Below are 19,199 nucleotides of genomic sequence, written 5' to 3'. Positions count from 1 at the left end.
ATTGGCTGGATAGAGAACTCCAAACAAAACACAAATGTCCCCAATACTGAAGTACGTCCTTCAAAACAATTGTCTCTTTATTTACAATAAATGTTCTGACAAGCAATAATATGTCCGCCTATCAAGCACCCGATTGGGCAAGAGATAATATGGAGGAAATGACATCACTTGGCTCCGCCCGAGGGTGGGCTGTCCAATTGATTCCATCACCACGTACGCTGCAATGTGTCCATCCACACTAAGACTTCTCAGGTGGGTGACAACTCCCCTCCATCTCACAGGGGAGGTCCAACCAATATTCCATGAGATCATCCATCCAAATGGGCCAACATTTCATCTTCTAAGACCCCGCCCACTGATTATCCATTGGAATGTGTCTACTTCTGCCCGTCACTGCAGAACATCTCACCTCTCTTTCCTGCTTCTCCCACCAGAATAGAAGAGTGTAAAATGACATTATCGTGTTGTGATGATATCTGCTCCATGATCTCCACAAACCGAACTCTGACCAATATGGAGGTGAAATTGGAGGAGAAGAAGATGTCGTACTCAGAAGTGGGTCGTTCTTGTCAGGTCCTCCGGAATGCCGGCTTCACTGTGAATGGAGGGTAAGATCTGTTCTATTGGGGGGAACACACATACTGGGGGGGATTTACTAAAGCTGCTTCCCTCAGAATCTGGTGTAGCTGTGCATGGCAGCCAATCAGCTTCTCATCTCAGCTTGTCCAATGAAGCTTTAGCAATAAAAGCGGTGAGCTGATTGGTTCCCTCGCAGAAGTGAGGGAACCAATATACTATATATACAATATAACTGCATATACTGCAAAGCAGTGGAGGGGGAATAGTATACACCATGGCCCTGATGATTTATTATCACCGCTGTTCTGTTGCCCCTCAGCCCGCTCCTGTTTTCCCAGGCTGTCCTGCTGTACACGGAGGAGTTGGCAGCATACAGAGTGGGGGGGAGGGGAACATCCGTGTCTCTACAAGGATTATGTCACTTCTGGGTTTAATTCTGTGTTTACCTGGCTGGTACCGGCCAGGAAGGCAGCCAATTAAATCAATCTGTGTATGATCAGGTGCCTTAGAGGGCAGGGGAGGGGTCAGGGGTCTGATAGACCCCATATCTCTCTATAAAGAAGACCTGTCACTGCCCCATCTATCACAAGGGATGTTATTCATCACCTGTCATAGCAATAAAGTTGAAAAAAAAAAATCTAAAAAAGCAATAATTCTGGCACCAGACCTCCTGCCTAACTGTAATCTGGTAACCTGTAAAGGCTATTAAAGCGCCCCCTATGGACAATGTTAGGTACGGTACTTTGTCGCCATTTACCAGATGTGCACAATATTTCATCTTGGCAAGTTTGGTATCTATTTACTCAACACATCATATGCTGTACTATTGCTGGGAAGACTGCAAATGCTAAACATAGAATATTTCAAACCAACACATTGCCAGAAAATAAAAATATTCTGCTACTCAAGGGGATTCATGGAGAACAGGCCTGGGGGCTTAGGGGGTTAAAGAAACACTTTGCCATTCTCCTCTTCCTCCACGTGGAAATGTTTGTGTACCCCCCCTCTTACTGTGCTGGTGTATCCACAATGACCATACATGCCCAGCAATTCCAGCATTGTTCTGATTGGCTGCCCCACTGCCACTTGCCAGGTCTTGTGTTGCCGCCTTCTCTTCTCTTTCTTGCAGCCAGCACCTGATGATACACCGCTGTATGTCCCTGCTGCCGCAGTCTCCTGGGATATGTGACGGGTTACATCCCAGGAGGCTACAGGAGCCGGGAAATGTCATATTTGTCTAGGGAAGAAAACCACAGAAAAGGAAAATGACTTTACAGCTAAGAAGTGTCTTAAAGTCATTGGAAAGATTTTTTTTTTTTTTATAGCCGAAATAGCGCTTTAGGGCGGCACAGGTGCGAAAAATTACATATATATATGTGATTTTGCAGTTCTGGGTAGGGGTCGTGCATGAGCTGTGTGCACCCTACCCACACCGCCATTTGTGGCCGCGGCTGTCAATCACCGGGTCCCAGCCTGTAATTACTTGCCGGTGCCCGGTGATTCCCAAGAATCTCCAAAGGGGAGGACGACTGTTTTGTTTACTAACAGTCCTCCTCCATGTCAGCTCGGGCACACTGCACAGCACAGCCATCCAGAGCAGTGTGAGTACAGTGAAGCACACACCCCGCCCCCTAGTAACACACCCCGCCCCCTAGTAACACACTCCCAGCACACAATTAACCCTTTGATCACCCCTCATGTTAACCCCTTCCTGCCCAGTGCCATTAGTACAGTGTGAAGGCTTTTTATTAGCACTGATCACTGTATTGGTGTCACTGGGGATGTCAGTGACACCAAGTCAGTTCCCCCCCCCAGTGTCAGAATGTCTGCCGCAGTCCCACTATAAGTCGCTGATCGCCGCCATTACTAGTAAAAATTAAAAAAAAATCCCAGTATCTATCCCGCCATTTGTAAATGCTATAACTTTCATGTAAACCAATTAATTTACACATATTGGGATTTTTTTTTCCATAATGTTTATTAACCACTAGCCTACCGGGCACTTCTACCCCCTTCCTGCCTACCGGACACTTCTACCCCCTTCCTGCCTACCGGGCACTTCTACCCCCTTCCTGCCTACCGGGCACTTCTACCCCCTTCCTGCCTACCGGGCACTTCTACCCCCTTCCTGCCTACAGGGCACTTCTACCCCCTTCCTGTCTACAGGGCACTTCTACCCCCTTCCTGCCTACCGGGCACTTCTACCCCCTTCCTGCCTACAGGACACTTCTACCCCCTTCCTGCCTACAGGACACTTCTACCCCATTCCTGCCTACCGGGCACTTCTACCCCATTCCTGCCTACCGGGCACTTCTACCCCCTTCCTGCCTACTGGGCACTTCTACCCCCTTCCTGCCTACCGGGCACTTCTACCCCCTTCCTGCCTACTGGGCACTTCTACCCCCTTCCTGCCTACCGGGCACTTCTACCCCCTTCCTGCCTACAGGGCACTTCTACCCCCTTCCTGCCTACCGGGCACTTCTACCCCCTTCCTGCCTACCGGACACTTCTACCCCCTTCCTGCCTACCGGGCACTTCTACCCCCTTCCTGCCTACAGGGCACTTCTACCCCCTTCCTGCCCAGGCCAATTTCCAGCTTTCAGCGCTGTCACACTTTGAATGACAATTGCGCGGTCATGCAACACTGTACCTATATGAAATTTTTATCATTTTTTTGTGACAGATAGAGCTTTCTTTTGGTAGTATTTAAGCACCTCGGGGATTTTTATTTTTTCTTAGGTTTTTAATGAAAAACCACTGAAAATTTTGAAAAAAAACGTATTTTTCTTAGTTTTTGTTATAAAATTTTGTAAATAAGTGATTTTTCTCCTTCACTGATGTGCGCTAATGAGGCTGCACTGATGGACACTGATAGGCTGCACTGATGGAAACTGATAGGTCACACTGATGAGGAGGCACTGGTAGGTGGCACTGATGGGCATTGACAGGCATCACTGATGGGCACTGATACATGGCACTGATATATGATACTGATATATGACACTGATACATGGCACTGTTAGGCGGCACTGACTGGCACTGTTAGGTGGCACTGATAGGTGGCACTGATGGGCATTGACAGGCATCACTGATACATGGCACTGATAGGCGGCACTGACTGGCACTTATAGGCAGCACTGATAGGTGACACTGATTGGCATTGATAGGTGGCACTGACTGGCACTGATGGGCGACACTGAAAGGCAGCTCAGATGGTCACTGATATGTGGCATTGATGTGGCACGTAACACTGATGGGCACTGGCACAAGGCACTAATGAACACTGACAGCTTGCACTGCTGAGACAACATTGATCATCAGGGCACACTGATCACCAGTGCTCTGATGATCAGTGTACATGTTCCCTCCGCGGAATGCCGATTACCGACTCTCCTCTCTGTCAGCGTGACAGCTTGAGAGGAGAGAAATGCCGATAACCAGCATTTCCGTGTTTACATGTGATCAGCTGTGATTGGACACAGCTAATCACATGACCAAGCTGACATCTTTGGCTCTTTCCAAGATCGGTGATCCGCTGTGTCCGAGGGACCCAGCGCACCACCGATCACCGCGCTGTGCGCTCCATGAGCCGCGCATGCGCGTTGAGAATGGGAGGACACCATATGACGTCCTCCCAGAACAAGAGAACCGCCTTGCGCACGTTATTGGACTATATGGCGGGCGGGAGGCGGTTAAAGAATTCAGAGCATACAGCGGGTACAAGCCTCACATGAGAGCAGACATGCATACAGTAGATGACAAAGTATATGCAACAGATAGTGTATTACAGAACATTATCAGAACATTATAAATGGTAAAAGGTAGAGGAAGGCACAACTGGTCTCAATTCCCCAAGCAGCGTATTGGAGTCGCAACACTGGCAGAAGTATTGATCTGAAGCATCGGTTACCTTATCAAGGCCAATGAAGGGGCGGAGGTGTAGGAATAGCATAATGGCAGTATTTATGGTGATCAAAGGAAGATGCATATAGAGGCAAATAATGCGTAGCCCCTTGTGTTATGTTGTAGAGGTAACTCAAAAGTAGTTGTCAGCGTCCATGTGATGGATAGGGGAAGAAGAGATGGCACGGTTGGAGAACAAGGAAATGAAGCGTTTCTGCAGGTAGGTAATGAATCCGAGGATAATGAAGAGGAAAAATTAAAAAAGGCTCTGAGTAGGATAGGGAATAAGTAGGGAGAGAGAAGAAGAGAGAGAGGAAAAAAAAGGGGTGGGAAGTGGAACGAGGGAGGAAGGAGAAGAAAGGGGGAAAGGGAGGAGGGGGGAAGGGGAGGAGGGGGGTTAATAGCAGAAAAAGGGAATATTAGGAAGGGGGGAGGGCAAGGTAGGAGGGCGAATAAGGTACCTTCACTGAAAAACTGTCAGGGGAAAATATGTGCATGTACAAAAAGGGGTCCTCAAAAGAGGCTAAAGGTGAGCGTATGCAGACATAAATCAATATGAATAACGCTCCCGGCACTGAGGGGTAGCAATATCAGGGGTCCCATGTACACTTGTCAGGGAACAAGGAGCTAACAGAGCCCTCACGGTATGTCAGGGTTTGAGAAGTATTCAAAATCAGTCAGTCAGCCAGGCCCAGGAGAGACCAGTATTCAGGAGTCCTGCGGAAATGTGTCCAGCAGGACCAAGTGTGAGAAAATTTGGTAGGATTATCTAAAGATGAGGCAATCAACTCTTCCATTTCCGCAATCTTGTCAATGCGCAGGAACCAAGCTCTTAGTGTGGGTGGGTCTCCAAAGCACTGGCAGGCAGAGTTTAGCCGCTGTGAGCATGTGCATTGCCAGGGATTTGGAATAGATATGTTTGGAGAGTGGAGTGTGATGAAGGAGGAGTTGAGCTGGGGAATATTCAATGTCAATAGCAGACACTGAAGAGGTAATTCTATGCACCTCCCGCCAAAAGGGCCGAATAATGGGGCAGTCCCACCAAATATGCAAAAGTGATCCAACAGGAGCTCCACATCTCCAGCAACTACCAGACTTAGAAGGGTCAAAGTGGTGGATTCTAGATGGTGTATTGTACCAGCGGGACACCAGTTTAAAGCCATTTTCCCGGGCTGAGACATTAAGGGAGCATTTGTGAGAATATGTGAAGATTTGTTCCCAGTCTGAGGGAGAGAAATCTATATTTAGGTCTCTTTTCCACGCCTTACATGCTGGGAGTGAGTTGAAGGGCCTATCATCAAGGAGGAGAAAATAGGTGAAGGATATTAGATGCCTCTGTAGTTCAGCTTTAGAACAGATCGACTCAAATGAGGTGAGTGGGCGAGTCCATTTATAACATTATGTAGAGGAGAGCAGAAAGTGTCTGATCTGAAGGTAGGCCCAAAAGGGGAAAGACTGGTCTCCCATCGAGCTGGCCAAGGAGGAGCAAGTCTTTAGCTGACCTTTGTGGAAGAAGTGATTTGCCAAGACTTGAGTATGTGGCCAATGAACTGAAGGGAAGGATTTGTGCATACCTGGAGGGAAGTCCAGATTGAAACAAAGGGACGTAAGGGAGTTGGGAGCATCTGAAATGGAGGCCGATTTACAGGCCAATCAGAAGATTTTCAGGGAAGGACCAATAATAGGATGTGTGAGGAGATCTGGGGGCACATGCTTAGATAGAAGCCACGGAACCGAAGCTAAGGGGGGAGGGGAGCAGGAATGTTTCAATTGAACCTAGGCCTTGGTGGTAAGATGAATGTTCCAGTCAATTATCCTGGTGAGGTGACAGGCCCAGTGGTATCGTTGTAAATCAGGCAAACCGATTCCCCCTTTAGATTTTGGGAGCACAAGTTGGGAGTAGGCAATACGAGGTCGTTTGTGATTCCAAAGGAAAAAGGTGCATAGTTGTCTACACGAAGTGAAGAAAGCGGGTGGTAGCTGAATGGGCAGGGTCTGGAATAGGTAAAGAAGGCATGGGAGGATGTTCATCTTTAATATTGCAGCCCTACCAAACCAGGAAAAACATGGACGGTGCCACTTGGTTAGGTCTGCTCGGATGGCATTGAGAGTTGGGAGGAAGTTTTTAGCATAGAGGTCTGAGAGATTACTTGTTAATTGTATCCCCAAGTAAGTAAGGGACTCCCGCTCTCAGAGGAATGGGAACCACATCTGACAAAAAGAGACTAAGTCTGGAGGAAGAGTAATATTAAGGGTGTAAGATTTGGAGTAATTGATTTTCAGGTTGGAAATATATTGAAAGGAGGAAAAATCCTTGAATAAATTGGGTAAGGTGGTCTTGGGTTCTGAGAGGAACAATAGAATGTCATCTGCGTAAGCAGCAATCTCTTATTCCTTGTTTGCCACAGAGACACCTTTAATATCGGTATTAGAGCGAAGTTTGCGTAACAGAGGCTCCAGGGAAATCACAAAAAGAATTGGGCAAATGGGGCAGCCTTGACACGTACCGTTTCCTAGAGGGAATGGTCTAGAAAGATGTCCGTTCACACGGTCCTGAGCAGTCGGACCCGAGTACAGTGCCATGATGAAATTAAGCATGATAGCCCCTAATCCTATCTTTATCAAAGAAGCTCGTAAGTAGTCCCAAGAGACTCTGTCAAAAGCCTTTTCAGCGTCCAGAGAAAGGATAAAACCAGGCTTACGGGAGAACTTGGAGGCAATGGAGAAGATGGAGTGCCTTGATGGTGTTGTCCCTCGCTTCCCTTCCCAGGATGAAGCCCACTTGATCTAAGTCAATCAGGGAAGGCAGCAGCAGGAGAAGACGGTTAGCTAAAATTTTTGCAAAAATCTTTATGTCCACATTCAATAACGAGATTGGCCTGTAATTGGTGACTGAAGAGGCATCCTTACCGACTTTGGGAATGACAGTAATGTGAGCTTCCAGAAGGCGATGGGATTATGTAGGGGGTGCGGAAAGGGTATTGGAGGCTGAAATAAAGGGACCACTCAAATGATCTAAAAACTCGTTATAATAGGCCACCAATAGGCCGTCAGGACCCGGACTTTTACCCGGTTTCATTTGTTTGATCGCTCGAGAAAGTTCCTCTGCCGTGATGTCATGCTCCATAGCTTGTACATCCTCCTCTGACAAGGAAGGAGGACCATAGAGAAGAAGAAAATCGGAAGTCAAACTATCTCTAGACATATCAATCTCAGGGGGGCGACGTTCGGGAGGGAGATTATGTAGCATCTTATAATAATGCTCAAATTGTGAGGCAATATCTGTATTGGAAGTGGCTAAGGAACCATCCGAACTCCTAATCTTATGAACCGTTAAGCTGGATTTTTAACTCTGGAGGGATCTAGCTAGAAATCTTCCGCTTTTGTTAGCAATCTCATAAAAGAGTTTTTGTGGTAAGATGAATCTTCGTTTAGTAGCCTTACCTAATTCAGTTAAGAGGGTTGTGGGGGCTTCAGTAAGATCGGATAAGGTAGAGGCGGCTTGGGTCTGTTTGTGTGCTTTTTCCAGAAGATTAATGCGGTCGAATAGGTGTTGCAAACGTGCCTGTCTTTCTTTTTTGCGTTTCGTGGCCATGGCTATGAAGAGTCCTCTGATAACGCATTTATGAGCCTCCCACTGGGTTAACAGGGATGTATCTGGGGTTTTATTAAGCAAGAAGTAATCTGTCAAGTGGGTGCAAATTTCAGCTTCATTAGCCACATCTGAAAGAAGGGAAGCATCTAGGCGCCATATCTTCGAGTGAGAGCCTTTGTTGCAGGGTGATGGAAGAGAGGTCTTGGAACAGGTGAATCTTGTTTCCCTGAAATAAAAGGTGTCTTCTTTCTCTTGCCCTTTTGAGGATGTCTTCCTTAAGTGGAAAGCTGACCAAACAACAAACCACATCTCTGGGTGGGTCGGAATCTCTGTTCCCGGGGCAAAGTGATCTGTGTGCACGTTCCAAATCTATGGGTGCAGCAGGTGGAGGGCCCAGCAGATCATTAAAGATTGCCATGACAGTTTTAGGGATGTCACATTGTTCTACAGATTCAGGTAGGCCACGCATTCTGATGTTGTGCCTGTGACCCCTATTATCCAGGTCTTCAATCTGCCTGTAGAAATCCTGGATATGTGCTATGTGGGAAGCTGACAACTGCTGAATCTCCAATATGGAGTCTGAGTTAGATCTGCTTAGGGATTCCACCTCCTCCAGTCTGGTATGAAGCATATGGAGATCTTCCCTTAATTCACTGAGGGCTGTAGTAAAGGTGGCTTTAATATCTGCAGCCACAGCCTGTAGATCTCTCAGAGAGAGTGAGCAGGAATCTGATGAGAGGTCATGCTGTGGAATGGACTCTGTGTCAGCCCCTGTGCCTGTGTTCCTTGTGCTCTGTGAGCACACTGTGGCTGAGGAAGAAGGGAGAAGGGGTGAGAGGGAAGCTGCATGTGGCCTGTCTCCCTGCTGTGAGAGGAACAATGCCTGAATATGGTGGGATTGCTGAGGTCTATGTGCCCGCGGGGAGTGGGAACAGGAGCCAGAGGCATTCCGGTCCGCTTTCCCCATCTTTGTAAGTCCGTTTCTCACCCACTCCTTGTGCTTAAGCTGTGCAGGGTCTCTGGCCGGCAGGAGCTCCCGGATCACGCAGCCATTTTGGATCACGGCAGACCACGCCCCCGGGATTTTTTTTTAGGAAAGACATGGAGCAGAATACATTTTTTCTGAAATTTATGATGAAATTTGATTTGTTTATTTTTTTTACTGGATTTTTAATAGCAAAAAGCCAGAAATATTGTTTTGTTCTTAAAAAATACTCAGGAGGACAAGTGGTTGCTTAAAACCACAGACACATTATACTTACCTGTTCTCTGTAAGCTTGGTGGAGCTTGGGGGCCCCGTCCGTTAGGTCGCATGGGGCCCCATGATTCCTAACTGCGGCCCTGATAACACCACATACAATGTAACGTTTAATATGCACTCTTCTTCCCGAGGTTCATGTAAACAAACCATTGTGAACAGTTCTTTTGTCCTTTGTTCAATCTAGACATGGACTCATCCATTCACCTTACCACTTGGTGTCATGTCTAGTCTTTATCTGTGTTCAGAAACCATGAAATAGAATATACAGAACAAAATGGCTTCCATCATGTCCATGTAGAGATGAGTTCAGGCCTTCCTGTTTCATTCTGTGAGCCCAGAACAGTTCCCACATTTCTGTAGAACCCATTGGAGGTCTCTGGAGTTATACAGATAATGAGAGATGATTGAGATGTCCTGTGAAAGTCACAGATTTCCCAGATGATGGAGAATGTCTTCCTCATCCCAAGTTGTATCATTACAGATGGGTGGATGAGGAATATCAGATCCACCACTAATAATCTTAGTCAGGTCCTACAATCTTCCACAAGGTTTTACCTTTAAAGAAAAAGAACTTTCATTAAAAATCCCCCCATCCCCCACTGTCTGTCCAATGTGTCAGTATAACTGAGCCAATCAGATGTGTTCTCAGCCTGTACACATGACAGCCCAGCACACCAGGCGTACAGTCTGATATCCCAATGGTTGGATGGCCATGAGTGTGTGGGCCCCTGCCATGGTGAGGGCCCCTTGGTATTAGGTGGGTAGTTTAGAAGGTGGTGGGGCCCTATAAATGGGGGACACTTATCAAACCCCTAAAGTGTGAGGACAGAGGGGATGGTTTGGTGTATTTGCATACTGGGGTCAGTTATGAAGAGATGAGATCCCACATCCCACCATCTACATCCAATCTACATCAGATCTCCTCGCAGCATAGGAGACCACTGATGTACATTGTACGGCTGCAGATTTGTACATTACACATCGCACACATTTCCAGGAAGACAGAAGAATACTTCCCATTAGTGTGTATAAAAATGTCCATCATTTCTTCCAGAGCTCAGCACCAGATCCCCCTTTTCCATCATCTCAGCAACATTTCCTCCTCTAACACTCTCATGTTATTCTTCATAGAAGTCTTGGAGGATGGCTTCTAGGATGGAATGTATCTATACACAGAAGAAGATTAGAGAATGGTCTGTTGGAAGTCCTCCCATCCTCCTCTGCAGGTAATACACGGATCCTGATATGAAGAGAATGTCCAGAATGGAATTATATCAGATTCTCCTGTTCATGGCTCTGATTATTCATCATTTTCCTTTTCTTCACATTCAGATGATTCTACTGACTGATATCTACTGACCGTTATTCCGGGATGATCTGAGCGGGGATCTGTCCTTCCTCCCATTCCTCCATTGTATATTGTATTGTTACTCCTCAATGTATTCATTACTACAAAATAAAAATGTGACTTTTGGATCTTCACACCAAAACTGCCTCCACTGGTGAGACCAGCACGCTGGGAAATTCCTGTTCATGACATGAAGATTCCTCCTACAAAAGTAGAAGACACTGAACACATGGTGACAGTGCGGTGCGGACAGTGGGGGTCGCTCTCCATAACATATAAAGAAACAATGGGTGGACAGGAGAGTCCATACCACAAGGACAGAGGTTACCTTCAGAGACTTAAGTGGCAAAAATACTGAAAAAATACTGAATATTTTTGTTCTAAAAATAATTTTTATTATGTTATGGTGTAAAAAAATATATTTTCAAATATAAAACCACAGAAATAAAAAACACATTTATCACCATTAACCCAAGACAGTGTTGTCTTCCCACATGACTTCAGACATCCAGATGTGGCCACATCCAATGGGTGGGTCAGCTAGACAGTGGGGTGACCCCCTACTGTACCGGCTTCCCCTCCCCCCATATAATAAATGACCTCTCGGGAAAACAACAACTGCTATATAAGGCCAGCTGAGGCTACACTATAGAGAGTGTTTATGAGCTGCAACAAGTAACAGACAAAAACAAAGCAATCCATGTATAAAGGAACACATCTAGTGTCATCTTCCAGGATTACAATAAGAATTGTCTCTGATATTGTTCCATCTGCAGATAAGGAGACTAAAGCCGGCAGGGAGCAGAGTCCATATGAAGGTCCAGCCGGTGCAGTGTCCCCCTTTTCAGCATTTCCATCGATCGCTCAGCATGGAATCGGCTGTAGAAATGGAAGCTGACAATTGGTGTAGCGACTCTTAGGTCACACAATGCCGCTAAAGTTCCAATTGTAGCTCTAGTGGTCGCTCAGCAGGGTGCACTACAATGTCCAGCAAGCACAGTCATAGCAGAGCTATCAGAAGATAGAGCAAGACAAGCCATAGAGTTCCAGCAGTTCCAGTCCACATGAGATCTTATGCCACATGAATGGTGACACACGTTAGATTGCAATGACCAATTGGCACTGTCATGGCGGAGCAATTGTGAGAGCGAGCAGAGCAAGCCGCAAGATGTGACCGTCAACGTTCATGTATGAGCCGCAGCGGTCTGGGTGTCGGGTCAAATACTGGCCCATAGTTGCCAACATTTCTGTAGGGAAATATGCGCTAGGGCTATTGCTTCAGATATACCATTTTTGTATTCATTATGCTTGCATTGTGATTAGAGTTAGAGTGATGCTTTAAGTAGATGAAATTATTATGTCTCAAGTAAAGGTTATAAGAAATGCCAGCATTATGTTCGAGCTTATATGGAAAATTTTAATATGTATATGTATGTAACAAGTACAACCACAAAATGTTACAGGAAGAACGCTAGACTGCAGGTGTCTGAAAAATATCGTTCAAAACATAGATAGATGTTCAGATAAGAGATCTGGGGACACAGCCAAAAACGGCAGAATGTACTGACTGAGGTTAACATTTTAACAGTTTAAGTAAAAGGTGCACCTTGTCTAGTATCTGGGTAGAAGTTAAAGGTACGCTTTACTATTGGATAATTTGAGTTTGTCTTACTATTGGATAATTTGGGTTTGTGGTTTTTGCCTTTATAAGCTGTAATGTACGTAATAAACTTTGCAATCTTCCTGTATCCTACTTGAGTGTTGGTTATGTTGATTGCCCGATCGCGATTGAGCCCGTGCCACACCCAGACGCTGCGCAGCACAGAGAAAATATAGAAATAAGAATATAAGGATTCCAGGAAAGGGGGAATTCCTAACAGCTGGTACCAGAAGTGGGGTCCCGCTAATCCGGGTGAGTAATATCGTTTCAATATACCTTTGATATATTATGATATTGCTTTCTCTGGATACGGTGACGTCTCACGTATAGTAAAACTGAAAGCAGTAGCTTAGTGCATTGTAAAGGAGGGGTTCCGTCCCACTCCGTATAAAGGTTTTTATTTTTATGAGTTTAGTGTTACATAAAGGCGGAGTTCTGTCTCGCGCCGTAAAAAGGTTTTTATTTTTATGAGTTACATAAAGGCGGAGTTCTGTCTCGCGCCGTATATAAAGGTTTTTATTTTTAATTGCGGAAAGGCTCGTTCTCCGCTGGTTTATCAGATCTGTGACAGTTTAGACTGTACAGACTGTACAGGAAATATAAAGGAAAAGAGATAAAAGAGGCAAAGAAATACAAAACGGAGCTAAGTTCCGTTTTTAGGGAAATGTCTGAGGTGTGCCGGTGCTAATTGTATATAAAAGCAACGTTGTATTGTGGATAATTGTTTGTTAAATGTTTGAAGTGTGAATTAGGCGTATTGCAAGAGTAACGCGTTACTGGTGTCCATATTGTCTGCAGTCTCATGTTTTTACTCATATATTGTATATAGGATCTATATAATTACCCCGTGTTATTGAATGTTGATTTCATTGTTTATGTGTATATTGATGATCTGATCTATTGTATTCATTGTCTATCGCATTGTTTTCTTATTGATAAGTAGACATGGGAAATAGGTTGGGCAAGGATGAGTCTGAAGGTGAGCAGACAAAACCATGTCCTTACATGTATATAGCAGGCACCTGTGGGGAATATTATGTAGACCCATTTTGAGAATTGGTGAGGAAAAGAGCAAGCCAACTTGAAATAAGTTGTTTGGCCCCGGCGGGTCCTGGCTCAGAGCAACAGTGGGAGGAAGTAAAGAAAATTTGTGGGGTACATCCAAAACATAGTTATCCCCCCCGGTGTCTGGGAAAATTATATGAAAAAACGTTTTAATGTTTATTGTGAAAAAGCACTGAAGGAATATAGAAATAAATTTCCCCTGACTTCCCACATATATGTGAAAAAGACGTACCTCCAGCCTATGACCATAGTGTCCTCATACCTGACCTGCCACCCCCACCTACTCTGACTGCACCCCCGCCCTACGTATTATACTCAGCGGAGAAGGAGACAGACCATGAGAAGCCTAAAACAAATGATCCGTTGACTATTTATCCGGATCTGGGTTCACTGACAACTGCAGTGGTTATTGGGACAGCAGTAGAGAAAGACGGACAGAGAAAGGAGGATGAGGAAGAGTATCAAAGGTGGAGAGAGAAGGAGAGGGAACAAACAGAAGATAAAGAAAGGGAAGCCGAGCGCCAGAAAGCATTAGATGAATCTAGCAGAAAGGAGAAAATTTTGACTGATCAAGGGAAGGCAGATGAAACAGTAGCACAGAAAACAAAAAAGACCAAAAATCAAACATAACACTTCCACTGATTACAGTAGGGGACACAAAGGTACAGGCACCCTTACCAGTGGGATTAAGGATCTTAAATTCTTGTGTCCTAACCCCAGATGACATACTCATTGCAAAATTGACCTTTGCAGTCCTGCCCATGTGCCCAGTTGCGTTGATGGGTAGAGAATTAATGTCTGAGCTCATGATCAGCATAACATTTGACAATCAAGGAAGACTGACAGCTAAGTCTAAGATGAGTGAACTGACTAATCCAAAGAGACAGAACCATATAGGACTTTACATACTTTAACCAAATGACCTGACCTCCCACCCAATTTGGGCGGAGGACAAAACTGCAGTAGGCTTTGTAAATTGCACCCCTTACAAGCCAAACTTAAAACAAGACACGGTCCCTTGTTTTCAAAAACAGTATCCCCTGTCTGACCAGCCATACAAATTTATCTGACATGGGTGTTCTCAGACCGACAATAAGTCCCTGGAACACACCTATTAATTAAGCAGATGGTTCATTGAGGCTAGTCCAGGATCTCAGGAAGGAACAATTATTCCCCTACCTCCATTGGTAGCAGATAGTACGGCAATTTTTGGGGCTATTCCCAGCAGCTCGCGATTCTACACTGTAATAGACCTTTCCAATGCTTTCTTTAGCATTCCGGTTGAAGTAAATGCCCAGAACATGTTTGCTTTTTAATGGGACGGTGGTCAGTTGACCTGGTCTCGTCTTCCTCAAGGCTATGGGGATAGTCCCGCTGCTTTCTCAATGGTATTGAAAGCATCTTTAGACAGGTGGGAGCCAAAGAGGGGATCCACCTTACTCCAATACGCAGACGACCTAATGGTCAGCCACGAAGACTGTGAGGTAGACTCAAGACACTTGCTAGATTACCTAGCCGGAAAGGGCCATTTGGCCGCAAGAAAGAAGATACAATGGGTACAGGAACAGGTGGAATACCTGGGTTGCCTGATTTCAGGAGGAGAAAGGTCTGTCTCCCCAGCCAGGGTAAAAGCCCTAATGTCCCTCACACTACCAACCACCAAGGCTGCAATGATGTCCTTCCTTGGGTCAATAGTGTATTGCAGGCAGTGGATACCTGACTGTTTTCACTGTGATTCGATTCTCAGGGATACAACAAAACAAGAGGCCCCACAACAGATAGAGTGGACCCCGGAGAGGAAGGAAGCTTTTGGTAGACTGATCAGATCACTGACTAATGCCCCAGCCTTAGCACTGCCGGACTATGAGAAGGAGTTTCAGCTTTACAGTGTAGTGTCAGCGGACGCATTTGCAGCCGTACTTACACAGGAACACGGTGGGAAAAACAGACCAGTGGCTTACTTTTCTAAGAAGTTGCCTTGTGTGATTTTGGGCATGCCTCATTGCCTTCAAGCGATGGCTGCTTGTGCTATGGCTGTAAAGGATGCAAGTAAACTGACACAGGGATCACCGACTGTGTTATACACCACACATTCTGCACGATATGATGACGCAGCACATGACAGCACAGAGACTGAGTGGAAACTTGCAGTTTAAGACTTGTCCGGAAACGGCTCCGGTGCTTGGGTTGCTACACATGCTGCTAAATTTGGGTGAGACGGGAGGAGAAATGGTGACTATACCCCCTCTACATGACTGTGAGGAAATGGTGTTAGACAATACTTCACCCAGAGATGATCTAAAGGACATACCCTAATCGGGCAGTATAGATGTTTTTGTTGATGGCAGCTGTGTCAGACCAGATGATCATACCTACCAAACTGTTATGCTGTAGTGATGCTACCAGACATAATCATTGAAGCCAAACCGCTTCATGCTAATTCAGCCCAGCAAGCTGAGTTAGTCGCGCTAACGCGCGCCTGTCAACTTTTTGCTGACCGAAGAGTGAACATTTACACTGATAGCAGATATGCAGTTGGGGTAGTACATAATCCGTTAGCCAGAGGTAACATTTTAGCAGACAGAGCAGCAAAGGAAGCAGCCGCGTCATCCACACCCACACACAACATGACATTGTTTATGCAAGATTTCAAGAACTCATGAGCAGGACAATAAAAGACAGACTGAAGAAAGCCACAGGGGGAACTTTAAGGAACTGGCTGTTATATCTCCCCGCAGTTCTTTACCAAAAAGACCACCCCTAATAAAAAAGACTGGACTTTCCCCATATGAAATACTGATGGGTAGACCACCAAATGACTGCCAAACCCCAGGTGATGAAACTAACTTTTCTGCTTTACAGGAGGAATACGTAAAACATCTGGTAAGTGTGTTATCTGAAAACCAAGAAAAGATGTCTGTCACCTGTCCTCCTCTTTCCACAGATCCCACTCATCCATTCCTGCCGGGTGACAAAGTTCTGATCGAACAACTGGCTACAAGGAAAAAGACGGGACCCATTTTGCAAGGCCCATTTGAAGTCCTTAAAGTCACCAGAACAGCAGTTCTAACTGACCAGACTCCACAATGGATCCATGCATCGAGGTTGAAGACATACCCAGAGATGAGGGACTCCCCAAGAGGTTCGCCAGAACAAGAGAACACAGTTTCTATGCCCCCCGACATCCCACCCCAGAACTCTTGAACCTGATACCCCCAGCACAACAGCACACTTTTACCTGTTGGATGAATAAATACCCCACCCCATTGCATCCCACTGACCCACAGACATTGGGTTATACATAACTGAAACTGTTAACATACATATGATCAGTATGCTAGAAGATCCATCTATTAAGACACTGAATGAACCTCTTCCACTTAGTGCACATTTTCAGTTCAAAATGAGACTTACTGATGACAAATGAAAGAATCCTATAAGACATAGACAGCTTACATCCCAAAGGCCTCAAGACCCGGAGGAAGATGAATCTCAGGACAAAGGGGATTCCGAGATAACAGAGGACCCCCTTTCTTCTGACAACCAATCAAATAATGGAAGGTGCCAAAATATTTGGAAGTGGTACCGGGGTATTCCAAAGATTTATAAAATAATTAATTGCACCTTATACACTAGCACTCCTTTTTGCAATTTTTATTTATTTAAAATTTGCTATATGGGGAGTGGGTAAGACTATGAAGCTAGCAGTTAAGCACAAGAGCCCAGACTCCACCTCTCCAACAGACGGCTCCAGACTTACTTTGTTTGGACAATCCAGAGAGGAGGTGTGGTATTCTGAGTGATCATGTTGAACAAAGGTTCAATATGATCAAAGAGGGGGTTGTAGGGAAATATGCGCTAGGGCTATTGCTTCAGATATACCATTTTTGTATTCATTATGCTTGCATTGTGATTAGAGTTAGAGTGATGCTTTAAGTAGATGAAATTATTATGTCTCAAGTAAATGTTATAAGAAATGCCAGCATTATGTTCGAGCTTATATGGAAAATTTTAATATGTATATGTATGTAACAAGTACAACCACAAAATGTTACAGGAAGAACGCTAGACTGCAGGTGTCTGAAAAATATCGTTCAAAACATAGATAGATGTTCAGATAAGAGATCTGGGGACACAGCCAAAAACGGCAGAATGTACTGACTGAGGTTAACATTTTAACAGTTTAAGTAAAAGGTGCACCTTGTCTAGTATCTGGGTAGAAGTTAAAGGTACGCTTTACTATTGGATAATTTGAGTTTGTCTTACTATTGGATAATTTGAGTTTGTCTTACTATTGGATAATTTGAGTTTGTCTTACTATTGGATAATTTGGGTTTGTGGTTTTTGCCTTTATAAGCTGTAATGTACGTAATAAACTTTGCAATCTTCCTGTATCCTACTTGAGTGTTGGTTATGTTGATTGCCCGATCGCGATGGAGCCCGTGCCACACCCAGACGCTGCGCAGCACAAAGAAAATATAGAAATAAGAATATAAGGATTCCAGGAAAGGGGGAATTCCTAACAATTTCCAAAATGGTTTTAGGGAAACCTTTTTTCTGAGTGCCCAGAAAGCCCATGTAGGCGGAGCTTGTACTTTAATTAGGGGTGGGGCATTCATTGATCATGGGTGTGGTTCTACCTGAACATGACTTCTTTGTGGCAGGCATTTATATTCAGCGTGTGATGGAGGAAAGGCAGAACACACAGAGTGGATGGCAGACGCACAAAGCTTTATTGAGACAAACAGATGACAGTCCTTCAATACGGGGGGTGGCAGAGAGGGTGGATTTGCCACTAAAGGGTAATGAGGGGGCCCCACCCACTTATAGTCCACTAGGAGAGCCAAGGGGGTGTCCTTGTAACAGGGGTAGTCCGACACAGGAGAGGGGTGCGAGGAGTCACCACCGCAACAGTTCAGGTAACACAGTGGGGAAGCAGATACTCACGGATCCAACAGGGTGCCTGGTCTCCCAGGGGTAGAAGCAGAACGCAGGTACCTGTGGAGTCCCCTCTGGCTCTGGCAGACGGGCTGTGGTAGTCTCTCCCCCTTCTGTGGGGTTTCTGGCAATAGGCAGGCAGGCTGGGATAGTCTCTCCCCCTTCTGTGGGGTCTCTCGCAATCGCAGGCAGACTTTCTCTGGTTGTCTCTTCTCTCCTGTGGGGTCTCTGTGAGGCTGGGGTAGGCTTGCAGAGTCTAGTCACAAAGGTCTCGCCAGAGCTTGAGATCCTTTGATGACTGCACACCAGAATGAAAACGGAGCGCCTAGCATCAGCCTCTTAAATTGCTGCAGCACACTCCCCGGTCGCCTTGACAACCGGGAGGGGGGAAGGGAATACTAGACCCCAGGGAGAATCAGGCTGATGACAGGGAAATCCTGGGAAGTTGGGATGATGTCTGCACAGATGAAAGGCAAGTTGGGAGGTGTGTGGAGAGCTCCCAGCCAGCTGGCCGGGAGGGAGGGGACCCAGAGTAATTTGATTAGGCCATTGAATTAGGCCATTTAGCCTAGTGACACAGGGGACAATTGGAACATTACAGAGCAGGACGCTGAGGGCATGTGATACAAGGCATTAATAAGGGGATTAATAATTGGCAGGCTCCCATACCGTGACACTCCTCCAACCTCCTTTTCACAAGTGCCGATAAGGGGGACCCAACCAGGTTCCCTGGAAGGCGCTTGTGGGGCCTAGCCTAGCTACTGTGGGTCTTTTTGGCGGGAAAGGCCATCTGCGTTTTGGTGCTGGCTTCCCCGCCTGTATCGAATGGTGAAGTTGTAGGGCTGGAGGG

At 45.7% G+C, this 19,199-nt stretch overlaps 1 protein-coding gene across 1 annotated transcript in view; it reads left to right on the top strand.

The window, feature by feature from the left end:
• The window catches only part of LOC149443721 (NACHT, LRR and PYD domains-containing protein 12-like), a 126,971-nt gene extending 109,161 nt beyond the window's left edge, over window positions 1-17,810 (top strand). The window contains exons 5-7 of the mRNA XM_089655368.1: window positions 435-608; window positions 10,470-10,564; window positions 10,671-17,810. Coding sequence (XP_089511494.1) covers window positions 435-608; window positions 10,470-10,564; window positions 10,671-10,687 — 286 coding nt within the window. The 3' untranslated portion in view covers window positions 10,688-17,810. The remainder of the gene's footprint in view (window positions 1-434; window positions 609-10,469; window positions 10,565-10,670) is intronic.
• Window positions 17,811-19,199: the final 1,389 nt, after the last annotated feature.

Source organism: Staurois parvus, unplaced genomic scaffold (genome assembly GCF_062004578.1).
Source record: "Staurois parvus isolate SC_StPar_1 unplaced genomic scaffold, SC_StPar_1.0 ptg000837l, whole genome shotgun sequence".
Classification (NCBI taxonomy): domain Eukaryota; kingdom Metazoa; phylum Chordata; class Amphibia; order Anura; family Ranidae; genus Staurois; species Staurois parvus.
Note: the sequence above shows the minus strand (reverse complement) of the source record. Positions and strands in the feature narration are given on the sequence as shown.